The sequence below is a fragment of the Nicotiana tabacum genome, chromosome 10 (genome assembly GCF_000715075.1).
Source record: "Nicotiana tabacum cultivar K326 chromosome 10, ASM71507v2, whole genome shotgun sequence".
Classification (NCBI taxonomy): domain Eukaryota; kingdom Viridiplantae; phylum Streptophyta; class Magnoliopsida; order Solanales; family Solanaceae; genus Nicotiana; species Nicotiana tabacum.
In genome coordinates, this window is record NC_134089.1 from 111515572 (window position 1) to 111542479 (window position 26908).

Consider the following 26908-nt stretch of genomic DNA (forward strand, 5'->3'; position numbering starts at 1 on the left):
CGTTTCACATGATTTTGGTCACTTGAGGGAAGATCCCTCCACCAATCTAGCAAAAGTGAAGGTATGCTATAGAAAATTGGTATTTGGGGATATAGAAATTTCTAGTATACGAAGGCAGAGGTTTTGAAAGTAAAATTTGAATGATATAATGTAGAGGTATTTATAGTTTGCAAACGACGGTTCAAAATCCGTAATGGCCGACTAGTAATTGACGAACATTTAATCCCATTTAAGATGTGACTGATGAGACGTTTCGTTAGCGAAAAATTGAGATGAAGATCGAGGGCTCATATCATTTCTCGTCGTTTATTCTCTGAAAAATGAGGGACTATTTGTATACGGTCAAAATCGGACTCGTCCACTGCATGACAGGTCGGGACTGAAACATGATGGGTTGAAACTCAACCCCGGATTATATCGAACCAAGGTACGAAGTTAGATCATCGAGCCCGTGACTATGGAACCGACCTTGACTCCGAACAAGATCGAGGAAATATTATCGGACCGAATAATGGAATGCCGAAAAATTGGTAACCGATCGAATATCACGACGAGAATCTCGGCACATATCAACGAGAGACCAACTAATTAGCAAATCATGAGATTTCTTACCTTTTGTAGAATTGTATCTAAAGTAGGATTCCCCTACTATATAAATTGGGCCTGATTATTTGTATTACACATTATAACACGCATCCAAAGGCAATACATTATTATTTCTAGTTCTTATTATATGGCTATGCTGTTCTGACATCGATTGAGGCAATTTCTGGCTCGAGGGTTACCAACCTTCAAGACTAACACTGTTCACCTTGTGTGGTTTGCATTCATTTTTCTGTCATTGATTTCAATATTAATATGTTTTCTCAATTTGTGTCAAATTATATTACGTATCCTTAAAATCACGTATAAATTTAATTGTTATCCAATTTTGAGGGTAAACACTATTAATATAGGTAGATATTATCTCATAATTTTTAGCAAAAGAAGTATTTAATTAAATAATTAGAGGAGCTTTTTTTTTTCTTTTTCTTTTTTAAGGAGATAAGATTCCAAAAAAGTATTAGAGCCATACTCATTCTTAATACTATATTAGATTGAATAGGAAGAGTTACTTATTATTCTAGGTTAATTTTATATAATTAAAATTTATATGCTGTCAATGCCCCAGAAATTAAACTCTACAGGTAAGGGGCAAAAGTAAAGTACCTCTTCCATTAAACTTAATTTTGTAAAAATATTGGAGGTCTTGATAATTTTCAAATCCACAGCAGAGGCACTTATAATAAAGGGTAAAAAGATATATCTAACTTGACCATTTCTATTATAATAATAATCAGAAAAGGAGAAAAAGAAAAAACTACCACGGCCAACTGGAAAAAGGGCAGAACTCAGAAGCAACAAATCTCATTTCTCGATGGCAAATGCCAAATAGAGTCCAGCTAGCTAGTCCGAACGAATAAGAACAATCCGGTTGGTTTAAAACCCGGTTCACGAAAGCCGGTCCACACAAATCATTTTCCCCCAATAAATGAATTACAGAAAACGGAACAACATTCCTTCTTCTCTCGATCCCTTGTAGCCAGCCCTGCCGTGTACATATGCCAAAGCACAAAACAGAAACAAGTCTTCGCTTAAGGGATAAAGAAGAGATCTACGGATTCTCCTGCTAATTTTGTATTTACTGATGTAAATACTCATCCATCGACTTATTTGCATTCAAGGTTTGTTACTTGTTAGTTCAGATTCGGTGAAAAAGAGGAAAAAATAAGCACTTTTTATTAATTTTTATTATTATTTGTTTCTTCCTTGTAATAACAGTTTCGTTTTTCAATACTCCGTTTGGCGCCGTCTCGCTGTCGATTATTTTGTCAAAACGTAGAATTTGCTGAACTGTCATTATTATCGTCTTCCACTTTACCTAACGAGTCCTCTCCTTATATATTTTGTGTTTCTTAGTTTCCTGCATTTTGATTTCAGTTTTATTTATTACTGTCAGATCTCAAATTTTGCTTTATTTTGCCTATTTATGTGTTTGATAATGTGAATCTTAAAATTTCTGTCGTTATTGGTTAATTCCAGCACTTAATATTTTTGCCAGATTGGTTTCCCGTACCAAGAGTGAGTTTAAGTGGCCACATTTTATGAATTTGTTGAATATTTGCAATGCGGAGTTGACCGAGAAGTGCGAGCTAGGGGATGTGGAGTGGTTGTATTATACTGGCTTTCACTTCATCTACTGAGAGTGCGAAGGAAAAAATTAGTTGTATATAAAAATGGCTGATGCTGCTGCTCTTATTGAAGCCTCAGGATCCAGATTTAGTGATCTTGAGCTCATCGGAAGAGGCTCGTTTGGTGACGTCTATAAAGGGTAAGGATCAAAATGTTTTATTTTGTTAATGTGTTTCCATCTTGCTTTTGTTACTAGGTGTTATCAATCCATCAGTTACACTTCAATTTTGAACTAGTTCAGGTAAATTATATGAATCTTCCACGTCCACGACACTCTATTAGGTCCAATTTCATGTTATTAATTACTTTACCTTTTAAGCAAAATTAGGGGTTCTCTAAAAGTACTATTCTCTTAGTCATATCCTCATCACTACATTGACATATAAGTCTCTAACCAGATTAAAATGGTTCTCAGCAAGCAGTTACTTTGAAATAACAACTAAACTTTAATTGTAACTAGTTGATATTGCGTATTTGAATCCTTTATTTCCATTGTGCTTTGTTTTTGCTAAATCCGAATTAATCCTGAGAGATAATAGGGTCTCTTAAACAACTTTCATTATGAAACCAACCGAAAGCAGCCTTTCCTAAAAAGCGCTTGGGCGCTCTACATACGATGTAGACGTGATTTTAGGTCTACATTGTCCCGTTTTAGCACCTTTAATCATTTTATATTGTTGCACGTACGTACCATTGCATTTAGAATTCTGCTTAGAACATGGACAAATCATCTCAGACGACATTCTCTCAGCATATCTTCTATGTGCCACTTGCACCCTCTGTCGAAATGTGTCAAAGTTGGTTTGAGAAGAAAAATATTTTAGAATGGTTAAATTTAAGATTATTTAATGGGTTTGAAATCTAAGCATGTGAAATATGTGTATGAGTAGTATTATTTGTTGAACAACGTCAAAGATATCTTGATGCTTACAATAGTAGAACACGTGTCATAAGATTGGGAGGGGGTATCCACGAGTATGTCTAGCACTTTAAATAGTCTTTTTTTGTTGTTGATAAAGAGCACTCTAGATAGTCTTTCTCACAAGTGAATGATTTAAGTGATTATGAACAACTTGATATGTCATGTTATAAGATTTTGTAAGTTATATTTAGTTTTTAGTCAGACAAGGTATGTTCAACTCTTAGGTTCTTTTGATAGGTCAAGATGATATTTATATTAGGAGACTAAGGATTTTGATGTATGATGATTGTAATTGAGGAATTGCTATTTGAAGTTTATAGGAGATCATAACATATGGATTCTTGTGCTGGATTTCTTATTTTGTCTTTGATTCCATCTTAGGAGAGCGAAAGTGGACTTGGCATTGAATTTATCGACAAGATTGTCTTTGCCTATGTGTATCAAAGCAATTCACTAATAACTTATAGAAAATATTTCAAGTAATGGTTTATACCTTCTTATGAAACTAAAGTGTATTCACTTGGAATATAGCTGAACTTCGTCCGGGAGATAAAGAGGTCAATTACAGAACTACTAAATAAGAGCGTGCTAACATTTGCTTGGAATGGAGTATATATTAGGTTTAGGCCTTATAGAATTTTACTCTTTTGAAGTACATAGAAATTAGCTAGATGTAGAGAAGATTATCCCTTAATTGTGAATAGTCGCATGGAGGCTAATTACTTGTTTAAAAAAAAAAGAAGAGAGAAAGGTAGCATAGAGGTTAATGAAGTCTAATTGTCTTACAAGATGTCCACCAGCAACCTTTTTTTTTTTGGGGGGGGGGGGGGGCATACCACCTTAGTTGCTTGTTTCCATGGCTTTTCTAAATTACATCACTATAGCACTAAGCTTTTAAATGCTCTTTTACCCATAATCTGCTATCAATGATATAGATTTCGTTTCATTGAACTTGTTGCCATTTGTTGCGATGCAATTGGTCATTTTTCTTTCTTCACTTTTTTCGTGAGTTATTTTACTCTTTACCTGCTTGTCACCCCTTCATCTACTTATACACATACTTAACCTATCTAAGAAAAAATTTCAATAATAGAAATGGGAACTATATTATAAAGTATGTTCTCCAGTTTTGAATCGACATATGAAATCTCAACTTAAAATTCAAGATTGTAATCTTGAAACATAAAGCTATAAATTCAAGATTTGTTGCGATGCAATTGGTCATTTTTCTTTCTTCACTTTTCTCGTGAGTTATTTTACTCTTTACCTGCTTGTCACCCCTTCATCTACTTATACACATACTTAACCTATCTAAGAAAAAATTTCAATAATAGAAATGGGAACTATATTAAAAAGTATGTTCTCCAGTTTTGAATCGACATATGAAATCTCAACTTAAAATTCAAGATTGTAATCTTGAAACATAAAGCTATAAATTTAATGAATTCATAAATCCAACTCACTTGCAGTTGAGGCGTAAGTCGCAGCAGTTGTAAAATCTGATACTGATATATGGTCTATATTTATAATAACAACAACATATCCAGTGTAAGTCCAGTAGTGGGATATGGGGAGTACAGTGTGTACACAAACCTTACCTCTACCTTGTGGAGATAGAGACTAGAGAGGTTGTTTCTGGCTCAGGAAAAGCATAGTCACATCATAGTTGAAAAGAAATACTGGGGAAGCCATGGCAAAAAAAGCAAAAGAGACGACCAATAGTAATAGATATCTAAGTGTAAGAAAATCCGCAAAAAATAATGATACTACAGGTATGAGTGGTCTGTATTTATCTGAATGCCATATTGAATTGTTTTCGCTATGCAGCTCTTTCTTCTTGGTGAGACTCGAGTTCTAGATACCAGCAATTTAGCATTTCACATCTAGAGATTTTAATAAGCTAATTCCTCGGTAACCAAAAGAGGGAAATTTAACCTACTGCCAGAAGAATATCTGGTAAATCTATCGATTAGGAAAATGCTCAACAAGTCAATTTTTTTTTGCATTTTTTTCCCTCGCAAATGGCACTGTAGAATTAGTACTGAACGATTTTTAATTTTTGACTGAAAAACAAGGGAAGGAGGGGGTTGGGTTGGGAGTAGTAACTGAAAAGGGTCGTTATTCGCTTCTTTTCTACCATGTTTGTTAAAACCGAGATTAAAAAGGATAAACTTGCCAGTAAGTCATGTATCTCGTTTACCCACGTGAATAAACTGCTAGGCTAGGATTTGGGCTCTGTTAAGCTGCTGCTTCCTTAGTTTATGGAAATGTGAACTAGATGTGATATGCGGTCCAGATGCACTTTCTTTTACGTTTAACCTCAGTGGACGCTGGTGACAACATTCATTTGATCTAATTTCTATACAAACTGATAAAGTTAGTTTAGTGCATCTGTAGAATCTATTCTTTATTTTCGGTACAGATATCTCTAACTGCTCAAGGGACTTTAATGCCATCTCTTTGATAATGAACTTGAATGCTATTCTTTATTAGATGGATAAGGAATATCCATCTATTGATTTTTTTGATAGGGTAATAAATTTCATTAAAAAAGAGCAAAGAACATGTCCGTATGCAAGGAGTATACCAAAAAGTAGAAAACCTTACAAAAGGACATGGTTTTCTATGAATAACACCCAATCTTCTATACAAATAGGAACCTCATGGGTGCACCAAGAATAGATAAGGGAAAAGAGGGTACTCCTCAAGTGTACAAGATCTTTCTCTACTCTATCAAAAGCTCTCCTATTCTTCTAACTCCAAACAACCCATATAAGTGCTAGAGGAGCAACATCCCATGCCTTGCTTCTCCTCTTCAAAAATCCTCCCGTTGATAGTAAAGAATGGAATGCTAATGAAGGTTAACCGCCGATCATAAATGAATCATTTTTCAACCAAGGGGCTCGTTTTCTGTCCTGCAAGTTCCTAACTTCATCCAATATTTTATTCTTTAACTATGGTAACAATGAATAAGTGTAATAGGTCCTCTTTGTCTAGTCTGGATTTACAAATTTACTAAGAGATATACAATAGTATGATAATAGCGATAAACACTTCTTAAGATATGATAAACCTATGTCTTGACTAAGTGAAAACTATTCTAGCAAGGAACGAAAGCTATTCTAGAAGGAAAGGTATAAGTTTTTCCATGTTATTTCGTCCAGCTTGACCTTAAATTTTTTGTCTTGAAATGTCATCATGTTAATAAGTTCAATAGTATGTCTGGTTTTTATTTTTCTTGATTTGCAGGTTTGATAAGGAACTCAACAAAGAGGTTGCAATCAAGGTTATTGATCTAGAAGAATCGTGAGTATATTGCCTTGGGTACTTTACTTGGAGTTTGAAGTTATGTCCTCCATCTGTTGTTTAGCAGGAGCCACTGCTGATTTACTCTCCTTTCCCGTGGAGGGAGAGTAGACTGGCAGCTTACATGAAAGCGGCATGTCATATTTTACTTTTGATCTGAATATTTTCTATATCATCTCGGCAGTGCAACTTTTTTCATCTACTTTTAAGTTATATTTCTATTGTGTGAATAATCAGTTGAGGATACAGAAATGAGACTAGACTCCCTTGGCAGAACTCCATTTAGGTTGATAAACTATAAGCTCTATCATTTTTTTGTCAATTTCACCATGTAGGTTGGCAAATAGATTACTCTAGTACAATCGATACAGGAGAAAATATATATTGATTAAACGGTTAGAACTGATATCAGGCACAACCAGTGCAAACTATAACTAGTGGTTTCTGATTTGGCTTCTTGCTGTTCTAATATGATGATCTTCAGGCCTCTACAAATCTTTATCTAGCTAGTTTAAGTGAAAGATGAGTTGAAAGCTTTCTTTTTTCATATATTTGTTATGGAAGAGTGTGTCTGTTCTTTGATCTACTTGATTAGAACTTGAATAGATTAGTCGTTGTGGCAGATAGACTGACCAACTAAGCTTTAGTCACTTTCTTTCTTAATTCACTTCATAGATATATTTTTTTTGATCAAGTAAAGGTATCTAATTTGCTTCATATTTGAACTGTGCCTTAGCAAAACATTTAAAGATTGTACTGAAAGTCCATGAATTCCTTCAAGTTTCTTTTGGTAGTTGAAGCACACTCAACTTTTTGGTAATTGGTGTAGGGCTATAAATTTCCAGATTTATCAACACTGAGACATCTATGCAAATAACTTTGCCATTCATGTGACCTTTGATAAGAAACTAATGTTCATAATTGGTTCTAGTTACACCAGTGTTGTCAAAGGCAAAAAGCTCTAATACTTCTAATTGGGGCTTTAAGCGCAAAGTGCACTTAAAGTGTGGGCTTTAGTAAAAAAAAAAAGGCGCAATGAAAGGAAATAAAAATAAATATGTAATTCAAGAACAAAGTAGCAAATTCATTCATAATATTTTCCTTTACAGCTAATACACTTATTTTCCAATTATATTTGTTGTTGTGCTGCTTGATTCGCGATAAAACTCATAGGCAATGAGGCACATGTCTCAGTGCCTTGCCTTACACTTAAGCGCAGTTTAAGCGAGGCGAAGCGCAAGCTTTAGGGCTTAAGCACGCCTTAAATGAGCCTTTGACAACACTGAGTTACACAAAGCAGTCTAATAATTTTTTGGATAACTTTGTTGGCTGGGTGGAGACTTGAAACTGTTGTTTCATACAAGGAAATTACTTCACTGTTTATTTTATTTCTCCTGAAGTCTCTGTCCTTGTTATACCTTGGTTATAGTTTAGTTTATCCTAAATTGTCTTTTTATTGCTGTCATTCAGGGAGGATGAAGTTGAGGATATCCAAAAGGTATATTGACATTTTTGATTGACTTACGTTATTCTTTGGTGATTATATTAGATCATTAACTGAGCAGGGTTTTTATTGGATGACTTTTTTCAGGAAATTGCAGTTTTATCACAATGTCGATCTCCCTATATTACGGAGTACTATGGGTCATACCTGCACCAAACTAAGCTATGGATAATAATGGAATACATGGCTGGTGGCTCAGTTGCTGATCTAGTAAGTGGCAAAATCTAAAATAATGCCAACCTCTGCACCCTGACTATAAAATTTCCTGGACACGAAGTAAATATTCATCATAAAATAATGGGATTAACTTTGACTTTGGGAGGTGGGTTCTCCTGTATTGAAATGTTGTATTTTATAATTATAACACTATATTTACGCTTGTGATGGCTAAAGAGGTCAAAAATCCTTGAAGTCAAATCAGTTTAATATGTTGTTTCTACTTTCCGTTGTGCTATAAAACATACGTAGCTCTAGTTTTTTTGCTGGGGATGTTGAGGTGAGACAGGAAAAGTGGAAAACAATGATATGAGATAGTGTAAGGTTATCTTTTACTTATCCCAGAAATAAAAGAGATAGTTCTATTGTTTCTCTCATTCCCGTCTGCATATACCACAACAGAGCTTTCCTGACTTGATCTGACTTCCGTTTGAAGTGTTTGAATCTTATTCTACTTATTGAAGGAAAATCTATTTCACTATAGTAAAGCTTATAAATGAAATACATAGTAATTTTTGGAACTCAAAGGCAAATCCTGCGGTGACTGGTGGGGATGAACTTAAAATGCTTTTTACATGCAGTTACCATTTTTGGGACTTATTTGACTGAGGGATAGAGTAATGGCCTCAAAACCTAAAAGATATCTTGATGATCAATTGAATGGAATTCCAATGTGGAACTTATTAAATTGAGGGATAAGAATACTGGCCTCAAAACCTTAAAGATGTCTTAATGACTAATTGAATGTCTTTGTAGTGTGGTATGACACCCTTTTCAACTAACTCTGTGACTCTTAGCAATATCTAGCTTTTGCCGAGCTCTGGCTGCACACTGCAAAACATTTTTTTTATCTTAGGGATCACCTGTGCCATGGTGTCAAATGTAAAGCTTGATTTCAAAACCAGGCTTGGTCAAATTTGTTGAGTTAGTTTATGATACTCCACTGCCACTACTATTTTGGTTATTTAACTTGTACCTCCTCCGAGTTGTGTTACGCCTGTTATTTGAATTGCCAAAACTTAAGTGAACATAATCAAATGTCAACCACTCAGCTTTGTTTGAGTTATACCTGTGCTACATACCTTTTTCTTGTTGGCGGGTTTTGAGATAAATAATGATTGCTTTTCAACAAGGGGAGAACCCATATACCAGGAGTATAGAGAATATCCAGATACGGTGACGTTCCTGGCTAAATTCATCTAATGATATATGCTAACACAAGGATAATTGGTGCTCCATAAAAAAGTTTGCAGAATACTCTGAATCTGGAATTTTGCTTACTGCAAATTCTATTTTGTTCGGGTCTCTTCAAATTCTCTACAAGCAAAGTAACTTGGCCGTAGCTAATCATTTCATAGTACTCGTACAGCATAGTGCAGTTATCTTTTTTGTTATTCAGGTTTAAATATCTGTTAGTGTTCAACACCTGCAGCCACTATGTTACATTACAGGCCACCTATTATAGGTGTGTTAGTTTTGCTTCACTAAGACAAAATGGCCCACCAGAAGCGACATGTCGGTCATCTATTCAATGAACTTTTCTCTGGATACTAATCAGGATTTTGTTTCTGCAGATTCAACCAAATCAGCCATTGGATGAAATGTCTATTGCATGCATTTTACGTGATTTGCTTCATGCTGTTGAATACCTCCACTCTGAAGGCAAAATTCATCGCGATATCAAAGGTTCATTGTATTCTTTTGTAGCTAAATATTGATAGCCTGGCAGATATCTAGATTGGTATTGTCCATGGGCCATTTGTACCTTTGCTTTTTATCTTTTCAGTTTTATTTGCTAAAATGTTGGCCATAGCTTAGATTTTGAAACAATGGGTGGATCAAACTTGATAATCAGTTCTTGCCTTGAGTTACCACGTTTTGTAATTAGATGCTTCTTGGTGTTAAACTGCAGCAGCTAAGATCATCTTTTTTTAATAAATCGTTAATACTTTGGAAGTTCTCTTAATTTGTTAATTGCTTCTTCCATTAGTTGCTAACTAAACTTGTTTTCAGTTTGAGGCCCACTACCCCCTTTTAGTTATGGAAATGACATATGTTTCTCGATTTTTTTGCAGCGGCTAATATCTTGCTCTCAGAAAATGGTGATGTGAAGGTATAATAACTCATGTTTGATATTATATGTATGGTAACAATGTGGTGTTACTATCGTGTGAGCTTGTTTATTGTTTTCTGATCTACCCTTCCACAGGTAGCAGATTTTGGCGTTTCTGCACAGCTGACAAGGACGATCTCTAGGAGAAAGGTACAATTTGCTATACTTTGCGGAATTCTGTTTTGATGACTAGATTCTTGTGCTCAATCACATTGCTGAATGGCTTTTATTATTTCTTGTTGACTAGTTATAGAGGTCTTTGGGTTACATGTCACAGTTTTGCTGGAAGTTGCATGGGGTTTTGTTGGTTAGAAGTAAGGTCAAGTCGCTAAAGCTTCCTAATGTAATTAATATTTGCAGACATTTGTAGGAACACCATTCTGGATGGCACCTGAAGTAATTCAGAACTCAGAAGGCTACAATGAGAAGGTATCTCTGGAACTGCAGCAATATACGGAGTCCATTTTCCTTCTTCTAATTGGTTCTTTCTTCCTTTTTCCGCTTCCTCCTCGTGTAGCTCTTAGTCTTAATCCTTTCCATTGCTGATTGAAATGATTCCCAAAACTCCTATATCTGTTCTCCTCTGTATGCCCTTGCTTAAGGTTTGGGTCAAACACCTAAGGTGTTTTTCCTCTGTACAGGCCGATATTTGGTCACTTGGTATAACTGCAATTGAGATGGCCAAAGGGGAACCCCCACTTGCTGATCTGCACCCCATGAGAGTACTTTTTATCATACCTCGAGAAAATCCTCCCCAGGTTATACTTTTTCCAGTTCTATGTTTTAGATTTTTGTTTTTGTTTATCCACTTCTGATTTATAAGTGCTCTTATTTCATGATACACTTTTGTTCTTCAAAAGGTAGCAACTAATGCGTTTTCTGTTATTCTGCAGCTAGAGGAACACTTTTCTCGTCCTCTCAAGGAATTCGTGTCCTTGTGTTTGAAGAAGAGTCCTACTGAGGTAGGTTTCATCTTTTTTGCTGCCAAGCCCCCTGTTTCTCTCTCTCTCTCTCTCAACGTCTCTGATTCTGCTTTGTGCTTGACTATTATCATACTTCCATGTGCCTATAATTATTCATCCTTTCATGCAAAGAAAAGAGTTGGAGTTTCATTGTGTATGTAGAAGTTGGTCCACAGGGGGTTAGCTTTTGAAGAACCAGGGCTTCAATATATAACACCTCAATCCCAAGCAAATTGTGGTAGACTATGAATCTTCATTGATCGTGTTAGCTCCATTAATGGTTTATCTTAGAGCAATATTGTACAAAAATAATAATAGAACAATAAAAAGTTCTAGAAGTTCTCTACATTTTTTTATTAGGTAAATAATTTTAGTAATGTGGGAAAAACTCCTATCTTACGAGCCTTATACCAAAAACTAGAGAGCCTACATGATAATTTGGTTATCGACATATAAATTTCTAACATAACTAAAAGACTTCTAGTAAACATATTACGTAGACTAAAACATGTTCCCAACTACTCCCTCTATCCTACTATATGTGTCATACTTTCTTTTTTATTCTGTCCCAAAAAGAATGTCATACTTTCTTATTTAGAAGCAATTCAACTTTAAACTTCCCATTTGACCCTTAATGAGAGGATTTATCACACAAGTTTTAAAAGTCTTACTTTCATTCTTAAACTGTGCCTAGTCAAGCACCGCCACGTAAATTGGGACGGAGTTAGTAATTACTTCCTCCGTTCCAGTTTATGTGAACCTATTTCCTATTTGGTCTGTTCCAAAAAGAATTACCCTTTCTAAATATGGAAATAATTTAGCTTAAACTTCCAATTCTGCCTTTAATGAGAAGCTTTTACAACCACACAAATACTCTAGACCCCTTTTTGACTTGTTTAGGACCGCAAATTCCAAAAATCTTCATTTTTTCTTAAACTCCGTGCCCAGTCAAACAGGTTCACATGAATTGGAACGGAGGGAGTAGTATCGCCTTTATAGATCTTTCTCTTCCATTATTCCCTTTTTTCGTTGGGTCTGTATGGGCTCCAAGAGATTGTAGGTATTTTAGGACAACTTCTATGTTGTTTTATGTCTACCTCATGTTCTTTAACACCTTCACTCTTCATTTCAGCCATCCTATTTTGATTCTTTTTCTTCATCTGTCATACCATTCTCTTGGAAAAAAATCAAGCATAGATTTATGATTTTTTTGGGCATTTACGCACCGTAATCCCATCTAATCTCACCTCAATTTCACTCTTATGATGACTAAACTTGCAATGCATATATTCGGTGGGCCTTTGGACATAAGAATTGTAAAATTCCAAAAAAAGGTAAAAAAAAATTCAAGTGAAAATGGTATTTGAAATTTAGAGTTGTGTTTGGACATGAATTTAATTTTGGGTTGTTTTTGAAGTTTTGTGAGTGATTTGAGTGAAAATTTTGAAAGACAGCATTTTGGAGTTTTTCAAATTTTCGAAAAATTTTCAAAATGCAGATGCAAGTGAAAATTGGAAATTTTATGAACAAACGCTGATTTCGGAAAAAATGTGAAACTTTTTTGGAAAAAAGGGAAAATTTCTTATGTCCAAATGGGCTCTCAATCTTACTTATGCTAAAACCTTTACTCTTCAGAGTGCTTTTCCACTGTTCAAGCTTTTAGTTGACACTGACGCTTGCTTCGTCAATTAACACAATATTGTTAGCAAATGACAAGTGGCAACTCCATGTGTTAATTAGCTCGTCCGTAACTAGGGCAACCAAAGCACGAGATCAATGCATACCCTAGTGTTACAGTCATAGTTAATGAAACTTCGTTATATCTCCTGCTACTATTCTCACATTAGTGATGACTCCTTCACACATATCCTTTATGACATCTATATATTTAATATGATTTTTGAAATATGAATCTCTTTCTTTTTTCTTTCTTCTCTAATACCCACCAAAGGATATTTCTTGGTACTCTGTTATATGCTTTATCTAGGTTAATAAACACCATGTTGATTGAGAATCGTATATGTGGCTATTGCTGTTTTACCGGTCTGTCTGCTGAGGTGAAGTCGGGAATTAAAAGATCGAATAGAACAATATATAGACACGTATTCAAATTCGGTTGAATGAGCGGAGAAAAAAAAGAGAAGATAGAATCCAATTCTTTTAGATACTTTACCTAAGAAACTCTGGTTCGAGTCCGTATAGCCCTATAAAAATGTAAAAATGAAAAATGCAAAATTAAAAAAGTAAAAGAAAGAAAATAAGGGCGAAAGAAAGATACCAAAGCAATGTTGTATCGGACTGGCTGTCTTTTTGTTGTTGGATCTCCAAGTTTTTGGAATTCTCGAAGGTCAAAGAGTTGTGGGGCTAGGAGTGTTCTCAATCTTAGCATTCCGAGACAAAGTGCGGTCATGTCTCCCCCCCCCCTTATAGTGACCACTTCCATGTTTTCCCCGAATTTCATCAGTTCCAGGCACTGTGCCTGTTCATCCATCTTCATTCAAAATAAAGGCGAACATCTCCATTGAGTGACTAGTAAAGTCAAACTTTGGCTCCCTAAAGACTAAACAAATGCATAAAGGGGGGGGGGGAGGGCTTATGCAGCAAGCTAAGGAGGTTGTTGGCTGGGAGAGCTGATAAAAGAATGAAACCTAGCTGGCGGCATGCTTAACACATGCAAGTGAATGGGAAGTGGTGTTTCCAGTGGCGGACGAGTGAGTAACGCGTAAGAACCTGCCCTTGGGAGGGGAACAACAGCTGGAAACGACATACTAACGGATTTGGGTCCATAACCATGATTTCCAATGCACGAGGCTGTTAACCGATTGGTCGTAAGTTCGAATCTACTTGGGGAGATTGATTGATTCTGAATTAAAGTATCCAGAATTAGAATTCTAACCTTGTATCAGGGCCAAGGGACAGTCTCATGTAGACAGTTTCTATGGGGCGTAGGCCTCCCAAAAGGTAACGGAGGCGTGCAAAGGTTTCCTCGGACCGGAAAGCCTGGCTTCTTTCAAGCCCTACTTGAATTGCTTTCTTCTAAAAAGCTTTCTTTATTTATAGTCCTTTAAGAAGCTAAGCTCCTTCCGATAGAGCAAATAGAGCTTTTGCACATTTTCGTTAATCCATGAACAGGATCTATACATCTCGATCGGAAAAGAATCAAGAGAAAAAGAAAGAATCGGAATTGGTCGATAGATTTCTCGAAACAAATGAAAAGGATACAGATCTTTTTCATCTCGCGATAAATTTATCAATCTTTTTACCAACAATACAGCGTATGTTGTGGATCTACCATAAATCTAAAATGCTTCTCAGTTACTCTTGTAATGTTCCAACTCTACATTATATCACTTTTTTCCGTAGTTTTATCATATGTCTCATTAGTTGTATGCCATGATAGTTCGCACAACTTGAAATATCTCCTTTGATCTTACATATTGGAATCGAGGTATTCTTTCTCAACTGTCGGACACCCTACCACTTCTTATTATAGCATTAAGTAACTTGATAAGCCATCCTAATCAACGTCTCCAATACATATTCAAACCTCGATGTACAAAAGTATGACATTTGGAATACGTTGATAAAAGTGGCGTGGACAACCTAGGACGACTCGATGTCAGCTGTAATATGCTGTTTAAATAATTTATTCTCCATTATTAGTGCTTTACTGGGAGAATGAGCCATTGCAGAAATGTTAAAGCATTTCAACATGTGTTCATGACTATGTTGCGCGGACTCTCCAAAATGCTGCCGCACCTGTGTCGGATCCTCCAAAAATACACTACTTTTGAAGGATACGACATGCACCCGGCAACATTTTCGGAGAGTCCGAGCAACATAGGTTCATGGCAGTCTATCTAATAAAGGTGCCTATATGGCTACATATCTGTAGATGCATAGATAAAGTTACCAACTCACTTGACACATTCTTATGAGTCACTTCAGCCTTATAGTCTAAGAAGGAAAACAATTGTGTATGAATCAATTGGTTCTAATAGTCATTAGTGTTTGTAGTTTGGACATTTTGCAACTGGTAATTATTACAAGCACCTCAAAATTTGGGCCCTGGTGTAAGCCAATAGAAAGAGTAGAAGCATGATCGTTTATAGATGATCTACTTTTTAAAACCTCTGCCTTTATTCATCTTCTATCTTCTCTACAAACACTGAACTTATCAGGAAAAAAATCTGTGCAACAATGGTTTCCCTGATATTAATTATCCAACTCTTATTTAGTTGGGTGATGTATCTGTAATTTCGGACATGGTTATGCTTAGGTTTGTTTCTCTTATTCTATACTTCTATTGATCCTAGAGGCCAAGTGCAAAGGAACTACTGAAGCATCGTTTCATAAGGAATGCAAGAAAAAGCCCCAGACTTTTAGAGAGAATCAGGTGCATTCCATTTTCCCGACATCTTGTGCTCTTACACCTATTCTTTGCATGTTTGTTTGGTAAAAGGAATTTAAGGCATCATATTTTGCCTTAGTATCATTTGATACTATGGTACTTGATGAATTAGTTATATTTCCACTTTCCCAAAATAATATCTACTTCTAAGGTGGTAAATTTTATCTCACGTGGAACAAATTATTTGGGTCCCACTTTTATTTTCACGAGATGTCTTTAAGACCAGAAAAGCAGAAAGAAACTTATGGTCCTACATGTTTCCCTCCGTTTAACATTAAAATATTCTTTGTTCAGGGTAGGGGTAAGGTCTCTACCCCACTAAGAAGGAAACAGCCTCTCTACCCCAGGGTAGGGGTAAGGTCTGCGTACACACTACCCTCCCCAGACCCCACTAAGTGGGATTATACTGAGTTGTTGTTGTTGTTGTATTCTTTGTTCAAATTTTCTTTCTTAACAATTGTATCAGAGTCAAGTGCATAAATTCAATTTGGTACAAGAGGGAGTAAATGATATATATCCTGTTAAAAAAGGGACTAAATGATATTTTGGTTTACCAATTTTGGACAAGTTATCGCTTCTGAATCTTATTAGTGGTGTAGAATTTAAGGATTGTTTGCTTAATGATACAGGGTCAACCATTGTGTATTCTTTTCAAAAGTTGTTACATGTGTTTTCTTGTAGGGAGCGCCCCAAGTTTGAAATAAAGGATGATATTGATTCCCCTAGGAATGGCCTGAAACCTGTAGGGGAAGCATCGGGCACTGTTAAGGTGACAAGAGATACGGGTACTGAAGACACTGTTAAAGTCAGGTTAGTGAAACCTCTTGATGTGCCTTATTGTTATCTGTGGTGATTTTTTGCTGAGTGTTACCTTTACAGTGGCCAGGGGAAAACCCTAAAAACTGCTGGATGGGACTTCAGCATTGGAGGATCATCTAGTACTGGAACTGTCCGAAGTGTGAAACCACCACAGGTTAGAGATAGGAAACCAGAAGTTCCATCAAATCAACCTGCTTCAAGAAAAAATTTGGACAGTGGTAACAATTGGTCCTCTGCTTCTGGAACTATTCTTTATAACTCATCAGAGGGTTTCAGCCAAAAAGATGACGGAGATGCAAACAACAATGAGAAAAGAGATTATTCTCGTGAAGATGTATTGCTTTGTTCTCTATAAGTGTGTGTATTTTTCTATATGCATGCATATACTTACATTTGTGTCTTACGTCGTATCCTTTTAGTGAAATTTAGAAGCTTGTATGAAGGAGTAAACTTGATTACAGATCCAAGTTGCAGGAGAATGTATGTACACATCAGACATCATGATTTCCCGAAAATAAAGTAATTGATGTCTGCGATGTGGCAGCATGTTGGGATTTTACTGTCAGGAAGATCTTATTAGGTGGTTTTATAGCACTCTTCATGTAATAAAATGTTGTGACACACTTGAACTAAAAGTTGGATGGTTCTGTCATCTACAACAAGTTTTAGTGTATTGTCCAATGAAATAGCTAACATTAAATGCATCAAGTTTGTGCAAATTCTTCCCACGGCTGAGAGAAATCTCTACTTAAGCTTACAGATCTCCCAAAAGAAAAAATTAAAAAAATAGAAAGAAAGTGAAGAGCTTGTTTGTTCTTGATACTTTAAGTTTCAGATGTATTGACGAACTATTTAGTTACATTGCCCTTTACATTTTTATATTTTTCTGCTAGAATCTTCCTGTGACCCTGTTTCTAATCTGCAATTTACAGGAGGAATTATCAGTGAGTGGTACTGGAACAGTGGTTGTGAGATCACCAAGAGGATCTCCTAGAGGATTTCAGTCCTCTTCTCTGTTCAGTGACCAGAGTTCCCTGGTATTCGTCAGCTTTTCTACCAAAATTTCTTAACAGGCATATGCTAAAAACTTTTTGTTTAATTTATCATTAACTACTAGTGTCAATTCACTTTGCAGTCCAGTAGCACACTTGCTTCTTTCGAGGATGCTTCTTCCAGTGGCACTGTAGTTTATCGTGGACGTCATGATGACCCAGATTCTCCTCGAACGCCAAAATCTAGGTTAGGAATTCAAGAGAGATCTTCAAGTGCATCACTTGAAGATAGCACAACAAACCTTGCCGAGGTATCTATCTTCAGAATTCTCCCAACTAACAAGCTGGTTTCCATTTATGGGAAATTCTTGTCTCAATTAATGAAATCCGTGGGTTGATTTTTGTAATACTAGACTTTGAACCTAGGTATAGGACGGCCATAAGGATAATAAAAGTGGAAACGTGTTGTAAATTTTTTATCAAGGAAGTGTTATCTGAAAAAAAAACGTTATTCAAAGAAGACTTTGATTTCCCTCAGTAGTACATCTTTAATTCTTGAATCTTGATAGCGATTGTTTATTCATTAGGCTGTGATTTCTTATGTTTAACAAGCTGGACTTTTCTTTCATTCAGTGGTTCGGATATATTACTTAATTATGTTTAAGTCTCTCCAATATGACATCTCTCAGTTGTTTGTAAGGCTTATTAGATGTGAACTTTTCTAGGCCAAGGCTGCCATGCTAGCAGGACCAAAGAAAGGAAACGCTAGAGACAGATCGAAATTGGGCAAGGTCCAACGTGATGGGCTAGAAAATAAAACAGAACAATCAACAATGAGCTCTGATTCTTCTAGGTACATGAGTTTTTGAAGCTGAAAGATAGTCTGAAGTTGGCTTATCCTAGTTTCATCATTTTCCCTGAAGCACCATAACTTTTCCAGGCACTCTCGCGACTATCTTGATGCGCAGAAGGTGTTTTCAAGATCGCGCCATACAAGTGATGAAGAAGATGGTGCGAGAACATATGCTGCACCTTCATCTGCCACCTTATCTGTTCTCCTCATTCCTTCACTAAAAGAGGTAAGACTTGAGCTTTAAGTCAACTTAGATATCTTAAAGGTGATTTTTATGAGAGTCATGATAGATAAACCTGAGGCCCGTTGAGCCGTGCTTGTTTAGATTGCGATACATTCTTAGCTGTATGCATGCAAGAATATGTGCTGCTGATCTTTTTTCCATCAGAAACATTTGATGCGGGCGTGATTTCTAGCAGCTGCAGGGGCTTTAACAGTGTATATTTGGGGCTGAAAGGGTTCAAAATTTTTGGGGTGAAGGAGTTTTGCATAGGATAATGGCTTTCAATTGCATTAAGCTGAAAGGGGCTGAAGAAAGATCGGAAAATAGAGACTGGAAAATGGTGGCAAAAATTCAAGTTTAACTAACCATAAGAATCAATCCTAGGTGGCTTAGGATCACCATTAGGAAATCTGTAATTGCTGATATTTGATAATTGAGAGCACTATGATGGCACTTGTAGACCTCAATGAACTCATCTCCACAAGAAATATAGATGAACTAGGATCAAATACTGGTATTATATAAAGTCAGATTATTAACTCCTATCTAGATATATGCATCGTTTTTATTTCTATCAGACTCAAAAATCAAAAGCCTAGCACAATTGCTTTTCTGAAAATTTGATATACCATTTGTCTTTTGGCATGGCTGCATGTAGTGTTTGAGTTGTAATTGCATATAACTCAAATGTTGTACCTGCTCAGCACCTGGTGCTTAATAATTTACTTATGAATAAAGTTCATAATTTGCGTATAAGTCTTCTGATTACAAATGTGGTGACTGATCCAGATTTTCTGGCATATCAATCAAAATATGGCAGATGCTAGAGAGTGTGGCTGCACTCGCTTTCATCGGCTCGGACCATATCTCTATTTATATTTATACTAATTTGCCCCCAGCTTAACAGAATATGGAGCAGTAGTCTTTGTACTTGCTGACTCGAAATTCTGGAGCTACCTCTGATATATAAATATGTTTTGCAGACTGTAGAAATAGTTTGTGGCATTGTATCATCTTACTTTCATTTGAAGCATTACAAATTACTGTTTTGTGACTAATTATCAGCAAGAATGTTTTACATTCGTAGTTCGGCAAACCCTCTTGACCGTGAGCATGATGAATACAGTTGATATGGATCTTTTTGTGTCCTGGGGGGTGGGGGCTTTCATATGGAGTTTGGAATGTCCTTGCTCACCTTTTCATCTACTTTGGTGTCTAGACTGCTACTAGTGAATCAGATGGTTCACTCATGCAGGCGATGGTTGGCTCTTTCTTGGATATGGAGCGCATGAAGCCTGGTTCTTGCGATCTGTTCATGACTAGGTTGCTCCAGCGACTGGCAAGGTTATTAGTTATTCCACACTTTTATGCTTCCCTTGAAATATAACATAAAATGTACTCCATTTGTTTATAATATAGTTTTCTCAAGAGAGTAGAAACTTTTTGCAGCTCAAAGGAGTCATCTTTGAAAGATCTGCAAGACCTTGCTGCTCGCATCTTTGCAAAGGGAAAGATTGAAGCAGAGAGTACAAGTACCGAGGTTGATAGCAAGAAAAAACAGCAGAGTAAAGAGCTTAATTCAAATGCGAATTTGAGTCCTCTGGCAAGGTTCTTGCTCTCAAGGTTTGTCTAAAATGTCAGCAAATATTAAGTTCTTGTAGTGCTGTGAAAAAATTACTATGAATATGAAGCACCAAATCAGTTCCTCATCTAGACATTCCTATTTTAAAATGCAAGATGAGAGACTGGATATTAGAATTAATATCTATTCTTCCTCTGTTTCATGACTATTTTGGGCATCTCTTGCCTAATGCTGATTTTTCACTAAGTGATGTCACAGTATTAGATGGAGAATTATTACGTGTTATGTATCAAGAAATATGAACTACATAATGCATGCATCTATCTTCCGACTCTGGGCACCTTGAAGCATTGACTGGTCATGTCTTCCTAAACAAGTTTGACCTTTCAATTGCAGATGGCAAGGACATGCTTCTCGAGATCAAAATGCTTAAACATTGAGGTTAGATTATTGTTTCAAAATTTTGCTTTTTAATGTTGCTTTGTTCTAGAATTATTTTGATTCTGTGTACATATCATTTTGAGGACATCTGTAATTTCTGTCCTCTGATTCATTTTGTTGGGTTACCGAAGAAGTTTTTCTGCTTTTGCTTTGCCATTTGTAATTTAAAGCTCTATATTCTGTTAGAATTTGTCACTTTTATTGGGCGTTTTTGTTGCTCAATGTAATAGCAACAGGCTTCTAAATTTTAGTGCTAACCGGTGTTTCGACTTCCGGAAGTTGTAAAGGAAAGGATATTTTGACATATTGTTAACTCGATTTCTCCTTCGTGCTTGATACGTATACTAAATAACATTTCTCTTTCTTTATTCATCTTCATTTTGCTACTGAACTTCATTTGTCTGGAAATCAGATATTTACTTTGGGAAGATATTTGTGCAACTGAATGCAGCGTTCGTGGGTTTTTGCCGTGCAAGCTTTGCAGGGAAAGGTAATTTTGCTGTTTAAAAGAGGGGGAGAAGGAGAAAAAAATTACGATGGGAAAGAGAATAATGACGTTAGATGACTGCAAATCATCTAGCAACCTTGAGAAGTAAACGTTAATGTTAAAAACCTTTCGGGTTGCACCAGGAATATGGATTCGGACGAGTGGTTAAGTTTCCAGGGGTCAAGGTGGATCCAATTGATGAATGGACCACAACTCATCTTGTAAAAAGTTTGGTTGTGTCAATTGGGTGGAATAGGAATAGATTAAGCAGCTAATAATAACTAAGCCAGCTCAAATCAAAATCGTTCGGTATAAATTTATTCTTTTGGTTCTTCAATAAGTTATTTTTTTCAACCATCTTGATAAAATTTGTGTTTTTTTTCAAAAAAAACTTTTCTTAGTGAATGAAAGATAGAAGCTACAACCGAAATCAATCAAAAGACGTTAGTCTTCTCTATAAAAAGTGAAGCCGGAAAGATAGATCTCAAAACCGAACCCAAAAAAAAAATAGAGAACTTTTTTTTATCTGAACATGATATTTTAAAAGTTGCGAAAGTTGAATAAACTATATTGTTAATAGATTTAACTGATAAATTAGAACATTACGCATCGAGAGTAGCACAACTAGGTGACGTCTTTAGTTGTGTCTGATGCTTCGGGGTCCAGCTATAGATGAAGTTCTAAACCCTTTAATCACCATTGTATACTTGGAACGGTAAAGACGTCACCACTGTGCACGCATAACCGCTTCGATATTTTACCACAGTTCCACAAACATTAACATGTCAATTAAGGCCGTGCATAATTTGGTAAATACCGAATTACTGTATTGAAACCGAAAATTTTGGTTTGGTGTTTGGTATTCGATATTTTGGTATGTGGTATGGTATTTGGTTTAAACTTAAAAAAAATGATATTAGGTATGGTATTTAGTATTTAAAAGAATAATACCAAAATACCAATACCGTATTGAAATATGTAATAAGTTACACAATACATATATTATTAGTTATAACATACTAAGTTACATAATACTTTTCTTTGAGGCTGGTAGTAATGCCTATGTACTTCTTTAGGGAAATTGAGGAACAATATAGGCTGCAGATTGTGACTCTTATTCTCTAGGATGTCAAGTAGCTTAACGTAACACTTTTACAATTTTGGGGTGTTTCTTCGGGTGTATTGAATTGCATCTGCTGGATTAGTCCTCGTTATATTTTTTAAGTTCATGAATTAACTCTAAGCAAGTAATGAGATATTTTCAATGATTAAATTTATTCTTTATGTATTTTTTTACCTCTCGATGGGTTGATGGACAAAAACTTTATCAACAGTGCTTAGAACATTCTTATTTTTATATTCGCGAGCACTTTAATTAAGAATAGTACAATCTATAGTTCTATACACTAGTTAATATTGAAGCCGAACAAACAGAAGTTATCATACCGAATAAAACCGAAATCGAAAGGAGAAAATCCGAACCATACCGAATTTAATTAGGTACAATATTGGTATAGCATTTTAGAAAATCGAATACCGAAAATACCGAACCGAAATATCTAAATATCGTACTGTACCGACAGACGAATACCCCTAATGTCAATCGTACGTAACAATTGTTTGACAAAAAATTGTTATACCTTTTAGTTAAACTAATTAATAGAGAAATGGAGGGTGAATCTTAGCCCAACATAATTAACTCTAGATCCAAACACATTAAATACAAAAATCGAAGAAGATCAAGCTTGTCTAATATTTTTTAAGATGATTAACATATATCAAATGTAAATGATAAGCTTACATCTTTGATATGTTTGTACCATACTCGTAAGAGCAAGGAAGGAAAAGAGAGGAAGTTGTTGATAGCTAAGAGATCTATCTTTATTGATTCAATAATGATGATTGTAAGAAGTTGTAGCCAAAATTTGGATTGTTGGTTTGTTGTTAGGGATCTCTTCTTGCTCGTCTCTTTGATACATTGTTCTTTTCTTTTCTTCAATGGCCCCCCCTTTTCACTTGCCTTCTCCTTTCATATATGTATTATCAACCTTACCATTTATCCAATGGTCTTTACCCAACGGACCCTCACATGATTACACTCTTTCTTACTTGCACGAGTAGTGCGACGTATGCGTTGTCGTGCAGGCCTTCTGATGGATCGATCTCGATAGTGGCCGAGGGGGTCGCCGCTGTTATGCCTCGTGGGTACGACTAAGGCTTGGTCGACCCCTTATCGTTCCTTTTAAGGACAATCATCTTGTGGCTAGATTTTGATACAAATAGTTAGTCCCTCCGTCCGTCAGAGTCGCCCTTCGGCGAATTCGATGAGCGGATTTTGTTGATTCAAAAGTTAGGAGAAATCTGAACATTATGCGCAGAACGAGGTCCTCAAGCGAGGTGGCAACATGACGCTTCAGGGGTCTCATTGGACCGTTACGTCAGTTCAGAGTTGAACCGTTGCATCAAGTTATGATATCATAAATGCCCATTATGCATCATCATGACGCACGTTTCCCAGGCACCGTATCGTTTTCCGCGCCCTTTCAGTTTTTTGATTGGTGGCTCTTGGGTTTCCCGCTCAGGACATTTGTGTTCCTATTAATAGGGGAATCCCTCATTTGATTGTTATGCTTTTCAATTTACCTGAGAGATTTTTACAAACTCCCACATTCTTCAGTCTTTCATACTTCTACTTTCGTCAGAATTCGACGTGATCATTCTCCATTTTCTTCCATTGTTCTTGTTTATTTTGATCAAGACAAACAAATGGCTGGTACTTCTTCTCAGACTGGTAGATTTGTTGAAGCTCCGGTGCCGGAAAATAATGTGCCCTTTCTTGAAAAGGGAATGGAGGTGGTGGAAGACGAGGGATTTCTGACAGTGGATGAGATAGTTCCCCGCCCAGGGAAGATGAGGACTGACTTTAACAGCCCTGCTGGAAATGAACCAGAGCCTGTCCCCTCCACTATGGATGAAGCGGTGATTACGACGCTCAAGGCCAAGTGGGGAATCCCTGCTCATATTGAAATGGTACCAACAGCGGAGAAGGACATTGTACATTTGCACCGCCCGGGATACTACGCATTTTACGCGTACTCCTTCGTTATCAGGTACACGCTTCCTCTCCCCTCTCTAGTGGTAGTCTTCTGCCTTTTCTATGAATTGTGCCCGGCTCAACTCTCTCTGTACGCGTACAAACATTTCCTCATGCTTATCAAGTACGCGGAACTTGCCGGACGAGGAATTTCACTGAGGCACATGCTTCACATCTTTGCCCCTCATTTTCTTCGGGGTTCAATGATCCATATACGCCATTGAAGAACCAAGAGTTTGGTGGTGAAGATGGATGATAAGGCTAATTGCCGCTTTTGGGAAAGCTACTTCTATGTGCGGACATAGCACCTAGTGACGGACTCGGCAGGGTTTCCAGAGACGTGGAACTTCGCTCGTGAGTTATCCTTTGTTTATTTTGTGATTCCTAAGAAGACGGTCGTCGATCGTTCTCCTTTAGGTAATATTGCTAAGGACTTGTTTTTGCTTTTGCAGCCGAGAGACTACCTCCCCCGATAATTGACGATATCCACGAGTGGGTAAGCGCAATTCTCCCCCATACAATGGGGATTCGTGAGTGGGCGTCCTTCCATGAGAAGTATGGGCGTAAGCCTCTCACTGGTAAGTCAGCCCGCTATAATTTTTCTTTATTCTTTATCTTATGGTTTAAACCTTGTTGTTATATGATAGTGTTTCTTTATTGACAGGGAGAGTGCGAAGGACGAGGGCCCCTCCACTCGCATTCCGTCAACCGGCGCCCCCTGCCTGGCCTGCACAGAGGGTCGCTGTCCGGCCTACGCCAAGAGCTTCTGCCCAATCCGCATCTGCGGCCATAGCTGTATGTGCGGAGGCTACTCTTCAACTAGAGACTCTGGTTTCTGTTGTCTGCTCAACGGGCGAATCTTCCCCCGCTGGTAGTGGAGAGGCCCCATTAAAGAGACAACGGGTGGTGTTGGAAGTGTCTCCTTAAGCCGAAACATCTTCGAGGGGTGACCTTTCCTTGACGGTGCCCGAAATTGGCGGTGGTGCTAACCCGGCCGCAGAGGCTATGCCGGTTGTGAGCGGTCAACAAGCTGGTATGGCAGAGAGAGGAAGTCTTGAGGCCGCCATTGCTATCTCGAGCGGCCCTTCGACATCCCGGACGAACCGCACTTCTTCTTCAGCCAAAGAAATGGGAAAAGGCATCATGGTTGATGATTACGAGTCTGAATCCAACATCTATCCTGATGACGTTAAGATGTTCGAGGAGGGCTTTACCCGAACTGTAGTAAGAGCGGAAGGTCCTTCTCGAATACTCGAAATTCCATCGGATCTCAACCTTCTGCGAGACACGATGGATTTTGTGCTGCAGTTTGACCTTCTATGCTCTACCGCAGAAAGCGGAGCTTTTCAGGATGTTAGTGACGCCAAATTGTCACGTGGTGTGGCCGCGATGGCCTAAGGGTAAGTTCCTCTTCTTTGTTTGTTTTTCTTCTTCTTCTTTTTTTGTGTGACCTTGGTCTTTATCGACTTTTTTCCTTTCTTTGTTTTTAGTCTTACATACTGGAGATCGAGAGTGCTTGTAGGGCCGAGACTCGGGACAAGATTTTTTTGAAGATGCTTGAAAAGTATCGGCGGTATCGCAACAAATGCAGTGAGATGCACGGGTGGCTCAGGGTGGGTACCGACACCCAATCCATCGGGGAGGAGTTGGATAAAATGGATCAGGAGCTGATGCAGTCCATCCGCAAATGCAGTGAGCTCGAGGAGTTGCTCCATGCCAAGGACAAAGAGCTTGAGTTGGGAAAGAGGGTCGCTGCGGAGTGCGAGCATCTTCAGGCGAAGGTGCTATCGTTGCAAGCCAAACTTGAGCAGAATTCCACCAAAGTCGAAGCTTTGAGTGCATAATGGATAGGTAAGTTGGCCGAGCTGGAGAGGAAAGTGGTCGAGATGGAAAATACCGAGAACGTTCGGACATCGGCTTTGGCGAGAGCGGCGATGCTAGAGAACACTATCTGCATCCTCCAATCTAAGTAGGAATATGAGAGGGCAACAGCCACGCTAAGGGAGGCGCGGCTTGAGGAGCGTATTGGTGAAATTGACCGGTAGGCTTCGAGCCTAAGAGACCGGGTCGTGGCACTCGAGGCCGAGAAGGCACAATTATTGGCTCAAGTTGAATCTGCCTCTACCGCTATTCCTCGCCACTAGTATGAGCTGTGGGTCCATGTCGATGCCCAACGAGATATATACAAGGGTTTGTGGGAGGCGGGCAGTGTTTTTGAGGCTGCCTTTGAAGAAGTTCGGGCGAAGGTGCAGGCTCGTACCAATTGTGGCTATGACCCTATGATATCGGAGGTTGGCGAGGATGCTAATGTTGAGGATGGATTTCTTGAAGACAATGATGAGGATAACGGTGGTGATGACGCCGAGTTAAAAGCTGCTGCGACTTTCATAGTTTTTTTGTTTGTTTTGTTGTTTGTTCTTTTTTTGGGAGGGGGGGGGGAGGGCCTGTTTCGGCCTTTTGTAAGGTGCGGCTGTTGTGCACATGTATTTAAATAAAACAGTTGCTTCGGCTTTGTTTGTGTACCATTTAATTTTCTTTTTCTATCCCTCCCGTTTGTTATATTTCTCTTTTTGGCGTAGACCTTCGAATTTTTTTGTGAGGAGTCCCTGATCTTTTTAATTAGGAAACCGACCTTGCGCTGATCGGGTAGGATCCCGTCGTATGAGTCCGAATGAAATCATTTTAGATTTGCGAATTCGAGCGAGACTGACTTCTGGCTTGTCAGTTAGGGCGGAATCAGTCTTGATTCAA

General features: G+C 37.5%; 1 protein-coding gene across 6 annotated transcripts; it reads left to right on the top strand.

Moving 5' to 3' along the window:
- Window positions 1–1365: 1365 nt before the first annotated feature.
- On the top strand, window positions 1366–21403 carry LOC107831610 (uncharacterized). Of its 6 annotated transcripts, XM_075223196.1 has the most exons (22): window positions 1366–1724; window positions 2102–2371; window positions 6404–6460; window positions 7931–7958; window positions 8052–8174; window positions 9755–9866; window positions 10256–10293; window positions 10390–10443; window positions 10654–10722; window positions 10935–11051; window positions 11187–11255; window positions 15572–15651; window positions 16348–16476; window positions 16546–16819; window positions 17418–17522; window positions 17621–17788; window positions 18203–18330; window positions 18418–18556; window positions 19773–19897; window positions 20003–20176; window positions 20532–20576; window positions 21028–21403. In XM_075223196.1, the coding sequence occupies exons 2-21, from the start codon at window positions 2277–2279 to the stop codon at window positions 20566–20568; spliced, it is 2121 nt and encodes a 706-aa protein (XP_075079297.1). In that variant the 5' UTR covers window positions 1366–1724; window positions 2102–2276; the 3' UTR covers window positions 20569–20576; window positions 21028–21403. The 6 variants fall into 6 exon arrangements, with proteins under 6 accessions (XP_075079297.1, XP_016514877.1, XP_075079298.1 ...); XM_016659391.2 differs by lacking the exon at window positions 21028–21403 and having other exon boundaries at window positions 20532–20948; XM_075223197.1 differs by lacking the exon at window positions 21028–21403 and having other exon boundaries at window positions 19809–19897; window positions 20532–20948.
- The last annotated feature ends 5505 nt before the right edge of the window (window positions 21404–26908 follow it).